This window comes from Cryptomeria japonica, chromosome 11 (assembly GCF_030272615.1).
Source record: "Cryptomeria japonica chromosome 11, Sugi_1.0, whole genome shotgun sequence".
In the NCBI taxonomy this organism is placed as follows: Eukaryota; Viridiplantae; Streptophyta; class Pinopsida; order Cupressales; family Cupressaceae; genus Cryptomeria; species Cryptomeria japonica.
In genome coordinates, this window is record NC_081415.1 from 290223797 (window position 1) to 290237114 (window position 13318).

At 34.9% G+C, this 13318-nt stretch overlaps 1 protein-coding gene across 1 annotated transcript; it reads left to right on the forward strand.

The window, feature by feature from the left end:
* The first annotated feature begins 7742 nt into the window (after positions 1-7742).
* LOC131061071 (uncharacterized) lies at positions 7743-12876 on the forward strand. Its single transcript, XM_057994611.2, has one exon. It carries the CDS (start codon positions 8109-8111, stop codon positions 12324-12326), a length of 4218 nt encoding a protein of 1405 aa, XP_057850594.2. The 5' UTR covers positions 7743-8108; the 3' UTR covers positions 12327-12876.
* Positions 12877-13318: the final 442 nt, after the last annotated feature.

A 13318-nucleotide genomic window follows, 5' to 3' on the forward strand; every position in this document is an offset into this window, starting at 1 on the left:
TATCAACTCTAAACTTGTAATCAAGTCTCTGTATATCCAACCTCCTATCTCAAAGGAACATACCAATGCACAAATGATAATATTCATTACCTATACATACACATACGAGAATAGATGTTTGGGGTTGTTCAATGGGGACTTGCCTTAGTCAAGTCTCTACTTTGGTGTTTCCACCTCCACAACAGCTAGATAGGCAAATAGATAAAATATAAATAGACACAAATACTAAAATGATTTGACGAATAAAGGATGTTATAAATTTCAATGTGCTCAAACAAATAAGAAGGATAGATGTTACATGCAAGGATTGAGGGATGTTACATGCAAGGAGAGAGAGAGAGAGAGGAGAGAGAGAGAGAGGAGAGAGAGAGAGAGAGGAAGAGAGAGAGAGAGAGAGAGAGAGAGAGAGAGAGAGAGAGAGAGAGAGAGAGAGAGAGAGAGAGAGAGAGAGAGAGAGAGAGAGAGGTAAAAATGTTGTAGCAAGTTGTAGGGATTTGTGTGAGAGAAAGAGAGAAAAAGAGAGTTGTGTGAGCCCAAGAGATTCTCCAAGAGTGATTGCGTGGAGTCAAAAAATGGATTTAAAGGTGAGAAGAGGGCGGGAAGAAAAGGATGATGAGCCATTTTGAGACATTTTCTCCAACCCGTTAGGATGACAAGTGGAAAATGCTTTGAAAAACCTTTTGAATGTTAAAATATCATGGGATTCTAGTGCTATGCATGGACATCCATGTGTATCACTAGTGTCTAGATGAATCATGCTAAAAAATAATGGGAGAAGAGAGACACACAAAATTAATCCAAAACTAACACATGAAGGTAATTGCTAAAAAATGACCTTGAGCATTTTGAGAGAGAAAAAGGATAATACAAGGTCTTAAATGAGCCTACATAAACACTAAGTGAATGAACACTAAAATGGATACAAAAGTGTAGGTGAAATTGCAAGGAGTATGCAGTTTTTGACATGAATAATAGACATGAGAAGAATTAGGGGTCTAAATTTCATCCTAGATAACTCATGTTTATAATCCTAAATTATCTCTATCATATCCATTTCTCTCTATAGTGTCCATAGGAGATTACTTTGGGATATAATTTATTTATTTTTGAATGTATAGGAGAGGGGAACACCTCCCCTTTTTAGTTTCCATAACTGGTTGCATAATATATTGTATAGCCTCCTATATAAATATTTTTTTTAGGCTTTTAAACATGTTTATTTATCATATCATCATGTACTATAGTAGTAATAAGTTCTTGCCAAAATTCATACCACTTAAGATTTTAGGCCTCACCTTTAATCCTCTTATACTTTCCTTATTATAATATTTGATGAAAGAGCATATAGGTCCATGAGAATCTTGCATTGCACAAAAAATATTTAGGTTTTATTTTAGTCTCTATTAAGTTTAATTTTTATTTGATTCATTTTTGGTACATTTACTTTAGGATAAATTTCATTTTCAATTTACTTAAGTAAAAAAAATCAATCAATAAAACAAGGAGATTTTGTAACTTGTGTCAACATTCAAAGTAGTTCTCACAAACTTGTCAACTCCCAATAATCATTTCACGCCTCCTTACTTTTAAAGAAATTTCTCGCATAGATGTTCTAGATTAAGGTTTTAAAACCTTCAACATCCCTTGAAATTGTTTCCATAAACTTGTCAAAAATCAATGATACTTTCACAACCTCTTCTTTATGATAGAAAGGTGCTTGCATTGAATTCAAACTTTGGTTCCTAAATTTATCTAATTTATCGATGAAATTTTATCTCATTATGGAAGAAAGAAAATATTGAGGACCTATGTTAGAGATTGGTCACAGTTTCACATCCTGCATTGACTCTTGAAAAGGTTGTCACAAACTCATTAAAACTTGAAGTGTTACTCAAAACCCTTATGAATTGAAGACAAGATTGCTTAGTAATGACATCAAAATTCTTGAAATTTTAGAACCATTATCAGAGTCCACAAAAAAAAATTTAAAATTCTTCTCATTGAAAAGGTAAAGAAGAAAATATTACAAAAGAGTTTGACATTTGAAGTTGGTTGTAAAACTAATGTTGAATTCTAACGAGGTTGTCACAACCTCATTACCATCCAATGATGTTGTTGAAACCTTATTGGAATGCGACAAAAAATTCACAACCTTTCCAAAATTTAAGTATGGCATGACAAAGATGTTGAAGGCAATTTTAAAGGTAAATGGTCAACTTTGGAAGTTGGCTTTGAAACTACTATTCAATGTTGGCAAGGTTTAAAGAACCTCTCAAAATTTTGATAAAAAAAATTGAGGTTTAGAAAGTGCTTTCTTAAAATGTTAAGGGAATTTTAACTTGCTCATTAAAGTGGGATTAAAAGAGTCAATTATGACATTATAATATATGCACCAACAATTGTAAAGAAGAACAATCAAAGTGAGAGAAATAGAGAGAAATGTTGAGAAGAGGGGAAAGGAATGGGGGAATATTTTCTAGGAGTCACCAAGAAGGGGATGAAAGTTAGAGATTAGAAAAGAAAAAGAGGGTGTTGTAGAAAGTGAGAAAAGATGTAGAGATAAGAAGAAGAGGCAAAACAAATGGAGGTGGTTCTTATGTGAAGAAATACAAATTATATCTTTTTTAATGCAAATCCAGTTGGTTGAGAAACTAAATGTACTCATTTGAGACTATTGCAAAGTTTTTATGATTCAATTTTTGAACTAAAACTATAAGAAAATAGTTTTCTTGAGAATTATATTTTGGCTATGTTCGTGACTACATCACATTCCTTAGTCCTTTACTACCAATTAATCTAGTTATAGATATTGGAGACAAATGATGTATTTTGACATTTAGTCACAAAAATATTCACAAAAAGGTCCACCAAATGGCCCAATAATGGGTGGTGAATGAAGAATTCACACAACAAATTTTGTTGTCAATAAAAACTAATTTTTAAATCTTTCAAAATATCCTAATAATATTTAAAGTTAAAGGGTAGATCTTAAGAATTTCATAGTAATTTTTATGTCAAAAAATGGTTTTCTGAAAGAAAAAACACTCAAGAAGGCTTCGTCCAAGTAAGCGTGGTTTGTCCTATTTTATATGCATCCACTCGATTTTGTTTTAATTTCTCATTTCTCACTTTTATCTTTCGCCCATTCCTCTAACTAGGATATTTCATCCCCTACCTACCTTAGAAAATAGTGATGAGCAATCCAATTTTGTAATACTTGAGAGATCCACACAAGGCACTATTAAAGTTTTTCGAGTTCAACTTTAATTAAAGTTTATTTCATTTATTAAAATAACCCAATTCTTCTTCAAGTTCATAAAATTCATTATTGGTAGCAATTAGTTTATTTTGGTCTTTCCTCCATTCCTCTAACTAGGATATTTCATCCCCTACCTACCTTAGGAAATAGTGATGAGCAATCCAATTTTGTAATACTTGAGAGATCCACACAATGCACTATTAAAGTTTTTCGAGTTCAACTTTAATTAAAGTTTATTTCATTTATTAAAATAACCTAATTCTTCTTCAAGTTCATAAAACTCATTATTGGTACCAATTAGTTTATTTTGGTCTTACTAAATTTTTGGTAGCAATGCAGTACTTTTGTATGAATGTGATGAGAACACTTACTAAATTTTTGGTACATGCCTCAATTTTCTCATCTCTAATGGAGATGGTCTCTTGGACATTTTTAATTTTTGGAGTTTCTTTCTCCATTGGAGTAGCAATTATAGACTATTTAGTTAGTTTCTCATTTAATGAAAGAGTGACATCATCCTTATCTACTAGCAATAACTTTAGTTGTTCAATTAAATTTTTTATTGATGAAGTAATGGTTTTTGCAAGTGATAGTTCCAATGCCTAGCTTAGTTCTTATGATTTTGAGAGTGATTTTTTTTCAAATTGTTGGAGAAATGAAAAAGCTCACATGAGTAGGAATCTAACCAAAAGACCAAATATCTTGTACAAGAGAGAGGTACAATAGAAAATAGTTGTTACATTTTAAAAAAATAATGAATAAATAGTTGATGGAATATATAAAAAATAATAAAATGGCCTTACTATAAAGACAAGAGTCAAACCCTAAATGAAATCCGAAGACAAGTTAAGATCAAAAAAATTATCTTAATCATATGACTTGAGATTAAAAAAAAAAAGTAAATGACCTAAGTAAGCTTAAGTAATAAGGTGTGGATAGTTCCTAAAGTGAAACTAGTTAGGTAATGTACCTTTTTTACACCAACACAAAATGTGTTTTGGTGATTGTATGGATGTTTTTCCCTTTTTTTCGCCCACGACTCTAGGTCATCCTTTGATTTTGGAGTCTCCTAATTGGAATAATTTTTTTTTTTGGAGATAGGGGTTTTTCCTTCCCTATTGGTCCCTATAGAGGGATCAAAGTATTTGTTTGTGGGCCCTCTAAGGGTATTGTGATACCCTTTATTTATATACTTATTGGGTGCATACACATGTACTCTATTTGTGACCCATCTAAATTTGAGGTGTCCTCCACAATAGGGCTCTTTAGATATTTGAGGGATTCTTTTTCTTCTTTCTAATTTTCTTGGTAGGGCATTGATCCTCAAGGGAAACAAGAGTGTCAAATGTTGATAAAGTATGAATTTCTTTTGTAACTCTCATTTCTATAATAAATATGGCTTCATTAGAAATAAGAGATATTGAATTTTAGGGTTAGTATCTCATGCTCTTTTGAGGCACGAAGGAGGTCCCTACATTATTTCCTTCCTCCTCTCCCTCCCACATTTTTTACCATTCTTTCTTCTAATTCAAAATCACATATTTGTGTAATTAGGAAATTCAAAATAAGCATCAAAAGCACAAAATTAGGCAACCACAAAACCTAGCAAGCTATGAAATTTATCCTAATACATCTAATGAAATAATGCAAGATAATACATTTAAACAAAAATACAAATCAATCACAAATGTCTCCCTTCGTTGGCCTCCATTGTTCTTCTTTCACCTTCAAATTTGATGTGGATGTCGCCTACAAATGCAAATGATTCAAAGCAAGATGATTGCAAAAAAAATGATTTGAAAGCGACATCAAAAGACTACTCGAAGCTTGGTTGTCAAAAATGAGCAATGAGAGCTCAATTTATAGACTTTTGAAATCACATTGAATGAACAAGATCAACTCAATCCAACGGTTGAGATTTCGTACAAGGATGAGTTAAAAGAGAAATTGCCATTAGAAGTGAAGAGAAAAAAGCGTTAAATAAAAAAGAAAATGGAAACTTCCATTTGCACTCCAAATATTCCATTTAAACTCGAATGAGGTGGAATTAATAATTTTAAATTATTAATTCCACTCATAGCTCAAATTAGCTAATTAATATAAAAATATTAATTGTAGGAAAAAAGTGAAAGAATAAATAAATATTCATTTATTTATTCAAAAGGGAGGACATGTTAGTAAGAAAGGGGATTGATTAATTATTTAATTTATCAACCTAGGGGAAATGATTTGAATAATTTAAGATATCAACCCGATTGTTGAATTAGGTCCTAATAGTGATGATTGATTGGCTAATAATTGATAAAAAATAATGACAATTGACTGAGGTTGACAACAAAATAGGACAGAGATAAAAAAAGACCCAAGATTGATAATGATTTTGATAAGATATTGATAAGATCGATTGATAAAGTGCCATGAAAGGCATATAGAGTGTCACAAATGACCGATTGAAATTGATTGATAAAGAGGTTGATAATTAATGACTGAATAGTTATCAACAAAGAGGGAATTAAGTCTTATTGTCAAGATGAGACCAATTCGAATGATTTGAAAATGATAAAATGCCAATCATAATGATCTAGGACCAAATATGAATGAACAAGACTGATTAGGGTTGGATTTGAAATGAACTAAAACCATAAGAATGACACAATGTCAACATATGATGAAGATCAAATGCAACATAGAAGACACGTTAAAAATTAGGCTAGCGATGTAGGAGTGATGACCAATTTTGAGTGTCTACAATTTGCATTAACTCTAGGGGAGCCACACGACTCTATGGCTGTGATTTCTTTCATTAGAGTTGACCATTATTTAGCAACCTTTAAGGTAGTTGTTGTAATTGATTCTATTGCAGCAACACTTGTGGTAGCTGTTGAGGGATTTAGTATTCATTCATTTCTTTGAGATGATCCCTAGAAAATTCAACCATTTTTATTGCTTGGTTGATATATCAAAATGTGGTGCAAGTGGATTAAGTAAATAAGGCCACATGATGTTTAGAGAAACCACATCCTCGATGTATTTATCAATCATAATTTTTAATAAAACAACAAATATATTGGTAAATTAAAAATATTTTCCTCTTTTGGGCCCAATGGAAAAGGTGAGTTATCATTCACATGGCAAGGCTAACCATTGTGCCTTGCTACTGTTCATATGTGAAATGATTTGAAGAATAACTCTAAAGGCCTTATTGAAGAGATTTTCCAACAAAAAAATGTATTGTAGAATAGCCATCTATTATTGGTTTTCCACTCTTCTACTTATTTTTTTCAAAAAACATCTAATGATTTTTGATGAAAGAAGAGGGAGATCACTTCATACAACAATGATTTGACTAAGCTTGAATTTGCTCTAATGAAATCATCTTTGCTAGCTAATTTTTGGTATAAGTGCAGCATGTGTGTATTGACCACTAATGTTCTAATATTTCTATCGATGGGGATCAATTGTACAACTTAATTGCTAAAGATTCCTATAGTTTCATATAGACCTACCTAGTTAGCATGAAGCCACCCTTTGAAGATTTTATATTTGGAAGTAAACAACAAAATATGCTAGTTTTTATTTTTTTGTTCAATAATATCCAAAATGACAACATAAAAACATAAATTATATTTAGATGCCTCAAAAAAGAAATCTCCCACGTAGTTTAGATAGATGCTCAACAATATCTAAAATAACATAAAAACATAAATTATTTGTTTTATACACATAGACTGATAATACCAAAAAAAAAAATCACCATTACACTATGTTAATACTAAAGATATACTAATTTGTATTTTATTGCAATGATATCCAAAATAACAACATAAAAGTTATCCAACCAATAACATAAAAACATAAATTTCATCATTATTCTATGTTGATACTGTATAAATTTGTTGTATGTAAAATAAAAGATTTGGATTTCTCTATTTGAAAATGAAGTCCATGAAAACAAAAACATTTATCTACTCAAAATAATCTATTAAAAACATAGTCTAATAATATAAAAAATACAAATTTCACCATTAAATTGAGCTAATATTATAGATATACTAGTTTTATCTATTTTTCAATAATATCTAAAATGACGACATAAAAATTATCAGCCAATAATATAAACACAAATTTTACACTATGCCAATAATATATGGAATAAAATATTTGGATTTCTCTGTTTGAAAATGAAGTCCATGAAAAAGAAAAGACGCTTATCTACCAAAAATAATGCATTAAAAAGCACAAAAGTCGGCAACGTGAAAATGTGGTGGGACAAAGTCTAGTGGAAACTTTTCAAAGACTTTTAATTCTTCCCGCACTCAGTTTTTCAAAAACAAGAAAAAAACGAGGAGATTTTGTTGCCCATTTACGCCAAAATCCCCGTTTCTTAACGGGAAGGAAACTAGAGAAACAACCCAACCCATAATTTACTGAATAACAAAGCTTGACCAGCAAAAATCCGTTGGAAGTTGGCGTCACACGCTCCCCAAAGAATATTTCCAGTAATGATGACGTGATAGTTTGGACAAGAATTCAATTCTTTGGTCGGTTTGAAGTTAGCGCTTGTCCTTTGTCTTACCTGGAATGGAAAGCATGAATTCTGCCAACCAAGTCCGCCAATTGCCGTTTAAATTTCCTATTTTCTAACGGTAAAAGGAAAGCCGCTGCCTTTTCGGACCCCCAATTTCATATATATGTTACCCATTTACATTTCCGGGACTGTGTAGAGGTATTTCAATAGTTTGAAGCAGAGGATTTGATCAATTCCTGACATCTGTTCATTGTATATATCGTTTGTGGGGTGTTGTTTGTGGAGATTTAAGTACCTGCGTGCCTCGACTGTGGTGGAAAGATGGTGGTGAAGACAGGAGCGAAGTCATCTACAGAAAGAGCGTCTCTGAGAAGGCTTTCAAGCCTTGAAAAAAAGGGTGGGCGAAAGAGTCCCGGTGGGAGAATTGTTAAAGAATTGAAGGGATTAGATGCGGAAAAGGCAGTGGCGCCCCATTACCAGCGGCCGACCGCCAATTCATCCAGCCAGGCTCGGGTACAATTCAAACCTTTAACTCAGAGTCCTTCTCCTCATTTTAATAAGGTTAGAAGGTCTTCTTTAGGATTAGAATCTCCTGATGTTTGTAAATATGGTAGGAAGAGTTCTTTGTTGGGGTCTAGAAGTAGTGAGAAAAGTCCTGTGAAAATTAACCGGTTGAAGCCCTCTAAGTCCCTTGAGAAGACTCCGTTGAAAATTAATGGTTTGAAGACCTCTAGGGTGTTTGATAAAAGTCCTGGTTTGTTGAAACTCAAAACCCCAAAGAGTGATTTGAGTTGTAAGACTTTGAATGTGGCGAGGGATACCTGCTCTTCCAATTGTAAACATGTTGTTAAGGGCGGGGATTTGACAATTTCTCCGGAGCCTAGATGTCCATATCATTATTGTTCGCTCAACCATCTGGATCGTGTGGAGCCCCCCTCTGTGAAGCAGTTTTTGGCTTCTAGGAGGCGTTTGCTGAGGACTCAGAAGAGCTTCAAGTGGGTTGGCCTCACACCAGTGCCGAAAGGGTCCGGTGTGGGCGCAAATAGTGTGGATGACATAGGGCCTGGTGTGGATACAGATATTGTGATTGACACAGGGCATGGTGTGGACATAGATAGCGTGGTTGACACAGGGCAGGGGTTATGTGTTGGGGGTTGTGGAGATAATACGAGGGAAGAAGATGCTGCAGAGGTTTGGAAGAAATCGGATGATGATCCAAGGCCGGAAGATTGTCAAATTGTAGACTGTGATGATTATGATGATGATGGATTGCTGTTTGAATCTGGTGACAACCATGGACATTATTGGATTCCGATTGAAGAAATCTCAATGGAAGAATCAGAAATTAAGATGGAGGAAAATGAATCTATGGATTTTTTTGCAGGGGACGAGGATGTTGAGATCGATAAACAGGAGATTGATATTGAGGCAATTGACTATGACTTGGGAAGCAGCTCCTATGATTATGATCAGCTTGCAGAAAGCTTAGTGGATGCTTCTGATATTAAGGTGACGGCTGATGAATCTATGGAAGTATTTGGCGAGGACAAGGATGGTGAAGATGATGATTGTGATCTTGATGTTGAGGCATTCGTTTATCTACAAATTGTAGAAAACTTAGTGGATAACACTGATGTTAAGGTGAGGGCTGAGGAATCTTTGGAACTATTGGCAGAGGATACAGATGTAAAAGATGATAATCATGGGGTTAATGTTGAGGCATCTTCCAATAATATGGCAAGCAATTGTTATGATCATTGTCAAACTGAAGAAAGTCTGCGTTTAATTCAGGTAAATGCACTTGAATCTGAATTTTGCAGTCAGATAGAACCTTATGGCCTTCTGGAAGTACCATTATCTGAAGTCAATTCATGTCTTCAGGACAAGGTGAAAGAAGCAGATAACTGTAATTTGATGAGCTGTGAGGTTGAACCTGTTTCTGAAGTATGTACTAATGATTCCATAGAGCAGTTTGTTGTCTGTGAGGATGATTCTGATCAGTCTGAAGAAACTGAACTGCAGTGTTATATTCCACTAAATCACGGAACTGAATTCAGCAGTCCTACAGAACCTGATTGCACACCAGGTGTTTCATTATCTCCGGAAAATAAATATCTCGAAGGTGTTGAGGAAGATGAATATGACTGCAAATCAGGAAGCTTGGAGGGTGTATTTGTTTCTGGCGTTTGTGCAAATGATCACTTAGAGCTGCCAGTTGCTTGCAATGATGATTATGATAGAATTGAGGATCCTGAACCACAGTGTTTGATTCAGGCAAATGTTTCTGGACCTGAATGCAACAGTTCTACAGAACCTGATGGTCTACCAGATTCATCTGTGTCTGATGTAAATTCATCCCTTAAAGATGAAGTCAAAGAAGAAGATGAGTGCACTTCAGGAAGCTTTGAGTGTGGCTCGGTTTCTGATGATTCTGATCAATCTGAAAAAACTGAACTGAAGTGTTATATTCCGGTAAATCATGGAACTGAATGTAGTAGTCCTACAGAGGCTGATTACACACCAGCTGTATCTTGCTCTTTGGAAAATAAATATCTGGAAGATGTTGCGGAAGAAGAATATGACTGCAGTTCAGGAAGTATGGAGGGTTTACTTGTTTCCGAAGTTTGTCCAAATGATCATGTAGAGCCGTTAGTGGGCGGCAAGGATGATCATGATCAAATTGAGAATTCCGAACCACAGTGTTTTATTCAGGTAAATGTTTTTGGACCTGAATGCAACAGTTCTACAGAACCTGATGGTCTACCGGATGCATCTGTGTCTGAAGTAATTTCATCCCTTAAAGGTGAAGTTGAAGAAGATGAGTGCATTTCAGGCTCTGAGTGTGGATCTGTTTCTGATGATTCTGATCAATCTGAAAAAAGTGAACTGAAGTGTTATATTCCGGTAAATCATGGAACTGAATGTAGTAGTCCTACAGAATCTGATCACACACCAGGTGTATCTTGCTCTCTTGAAAATAAATATCTCGAAGATATTGTTGAAGAAGAATATGACTGCAGTTCAGGAAGCGTGGAGGGTTTATCTGTTTCTGAAGTTTGTCTGAATGATCATGTTGAGCTGTCAGTTGGTTGCAAGGATGATTATGATCCAATTGAGGATTCCGAACCACGGTGTTTTATTCAAGTAAATGTATTTGGACCTGAATGCAACAATTTAACAGAACCTGATAGTCTACCAGATGCAACTTCACCTGAAGCAAATTCATCCCTTAAAGGTGAAGTCAAGGAACAAGATGGGTGCATTTCAGGAAGCTCTGAATGTGGTTCTATTTCTGATGTTAGTGCTTATGATCTCATAGAGGAGTCTACTAGCTGCCAGGACATGTGTGATCAAAGTGAGGATGACGAACAACGATGCTTTGTTTTGATAAATGCTCTTGGAACTGACTGCAGCAGTCAGAAAGATTCTGATGGTCTACCCAATGTGCCATTCTCTGAAGTAAATTCATGCCCGAAAGATGAAGCAGAAGAAGAATATGACTATGTTTCAGGAAGTGCTGGGGCTGAAACGGCTTCCAAAGTCAATGCTGATGGTCATGCAAAACAGTTTGTTGACTGGGAAGATGATCAAGGTGCTAAGGGCAGATCAGATAATGAAATTACTGAGCTTGATAGCAACAAAAGTGATGAGTTTAATTCTGCTGGAGATGGCAACCTAAACTGTCACATTCAGGTTGACACTTTTAGTGTGCAATGCAGCGGTAATACAGAGGTTGACAGTCCACAAAATTTTTCAATTATTGAATTCAGTGAGGGTCCTAATCCAGTGATAAAGGAGGAGTGCATTGATATTGCAGGAAGCATATTGGATGGATTTGACGATGACTACAATCTCACAAGCCTGTTTCCAGAATGCAAGGATGATAGTAGCAGGGGAACTGAATCAAATTCTCCCATGCAATTCAACATTCCTACAGATGTGGACAGTCCAACAGACAATTCTCCATTTGAGTCCAGCATAAGTTCTAAATTTGATGAAGGTGAGGATGCCCATACTTTAGCTGGTGGAGATGGTGATTGTGCTATTGAAACTAAAGGTGATGACTTTGAAGAGCAATATTTAGAATCTGAGAATACAAAAAATGGGATCACTAGAACAAGCTATGATTTTGATGATGATCATACCATGGATCATGAGCTATACAACGAAATGAGCGAAGAGAGCCTCAAAAGTGGATTAAAAGGATATAATATCATTTCAGATGAGAACCAAAACAAGCCTTACCGTCTCAAATTCAGGCAGGGGCGTGTCTATCCTTTTGATAATCAAAATTCAGAAGCTGAGAAGGTTGATTTGAGGCATCAGATGACTGAGGAAAGAAGAGCAGCACATGAGTGGATGCTGGATTATGCTCTCACGAACATAGTCAAAAAGCTCTCTCCTTTCAGGCAAAGAAAGGTAGAACTGCTTGTAGAGGCTTTTGAGACTGTCACACCACTTTCTAAGTGTGAAACTAATGACTTGCCACAAGCTACAAGAGCTTTTACTTGCTCAAGACCTATTCAAGCATGTAACTAAGATTTTGAAGGGAGGCTGACATGTTTTCTCTCACATAATCTGATTTTAGCAAGCTGATAGTAGTGAGCATTAAAGCATTTAGCCTGCACAGGGCTGAAGTTTATGAGCATAGCTAATAAAATATTAGTAACTATGTCAATATGTTGATGTGTTTATTAATTTGGATTCTTCCTGTTGAATATCATGAGGGAAGGGAGCTGATCATTTTTTCAACTTAAGTTGAACTGGTCTGGTTTTCAGCAGCCAAATTTGTTGGTTCTCAAGAAAACCCTTGAAGAGACAAATTCCTTATGAACTGGGGAATGCATAGTGAGTTGTTTATTAATTTCTAAATCTTAAGTAGTTGTTTGTGTCCAGTATGTCTTTAGTGTAAAGCGAGAATGACAAAAGTTATTTGTAACTGCTCAGTTTTCTAGTGTTACTCTATCCCAAAAAGCAAGAAAAAAAATAAAGACAAAATGTCTAATGTAATTGGAGCCGAGGCGTTTCTATATAGAAACTGTTGTACTTTGATAGGTATATAATATATTATCTAATATATGTTCCTGTATTTTTGTTTTGTTTATTTTATAATATTTTCATGGTTATTTGATGCTGTTTAAAAAATTTCATTGTAAACTCTCAGAAGTTGAGACGTCAAATTCTGTTTAATGACTGCATGCTTTTTAGCACCTTTGAATTTTTTCTCCATTAATTTTCAAAAAACATGTCTTAGAGGGGAAGACTCTGGATCTCGATAAGCAATAGCATTTTAGAATTGGTAAATATGTGTGACAAGTTTAGGAGGTAGGCAGTAGAAACATCTCTGATTCTTCAGTGCACTTTTGGGTAAGATTCCTGGGACTCGGAGAGTCCTGGGGCAAGACTTGGACGAGTACTCCCTAGAACTCTTGCAGACTCTCCGTGGGAGTCAGTGGCGAGTGGACTCGGCCAAAGATAGGACTTGGGAGTTTGGCGAGTTCTGAAGAGTACTCGGAGAGTCCTCAAACTAT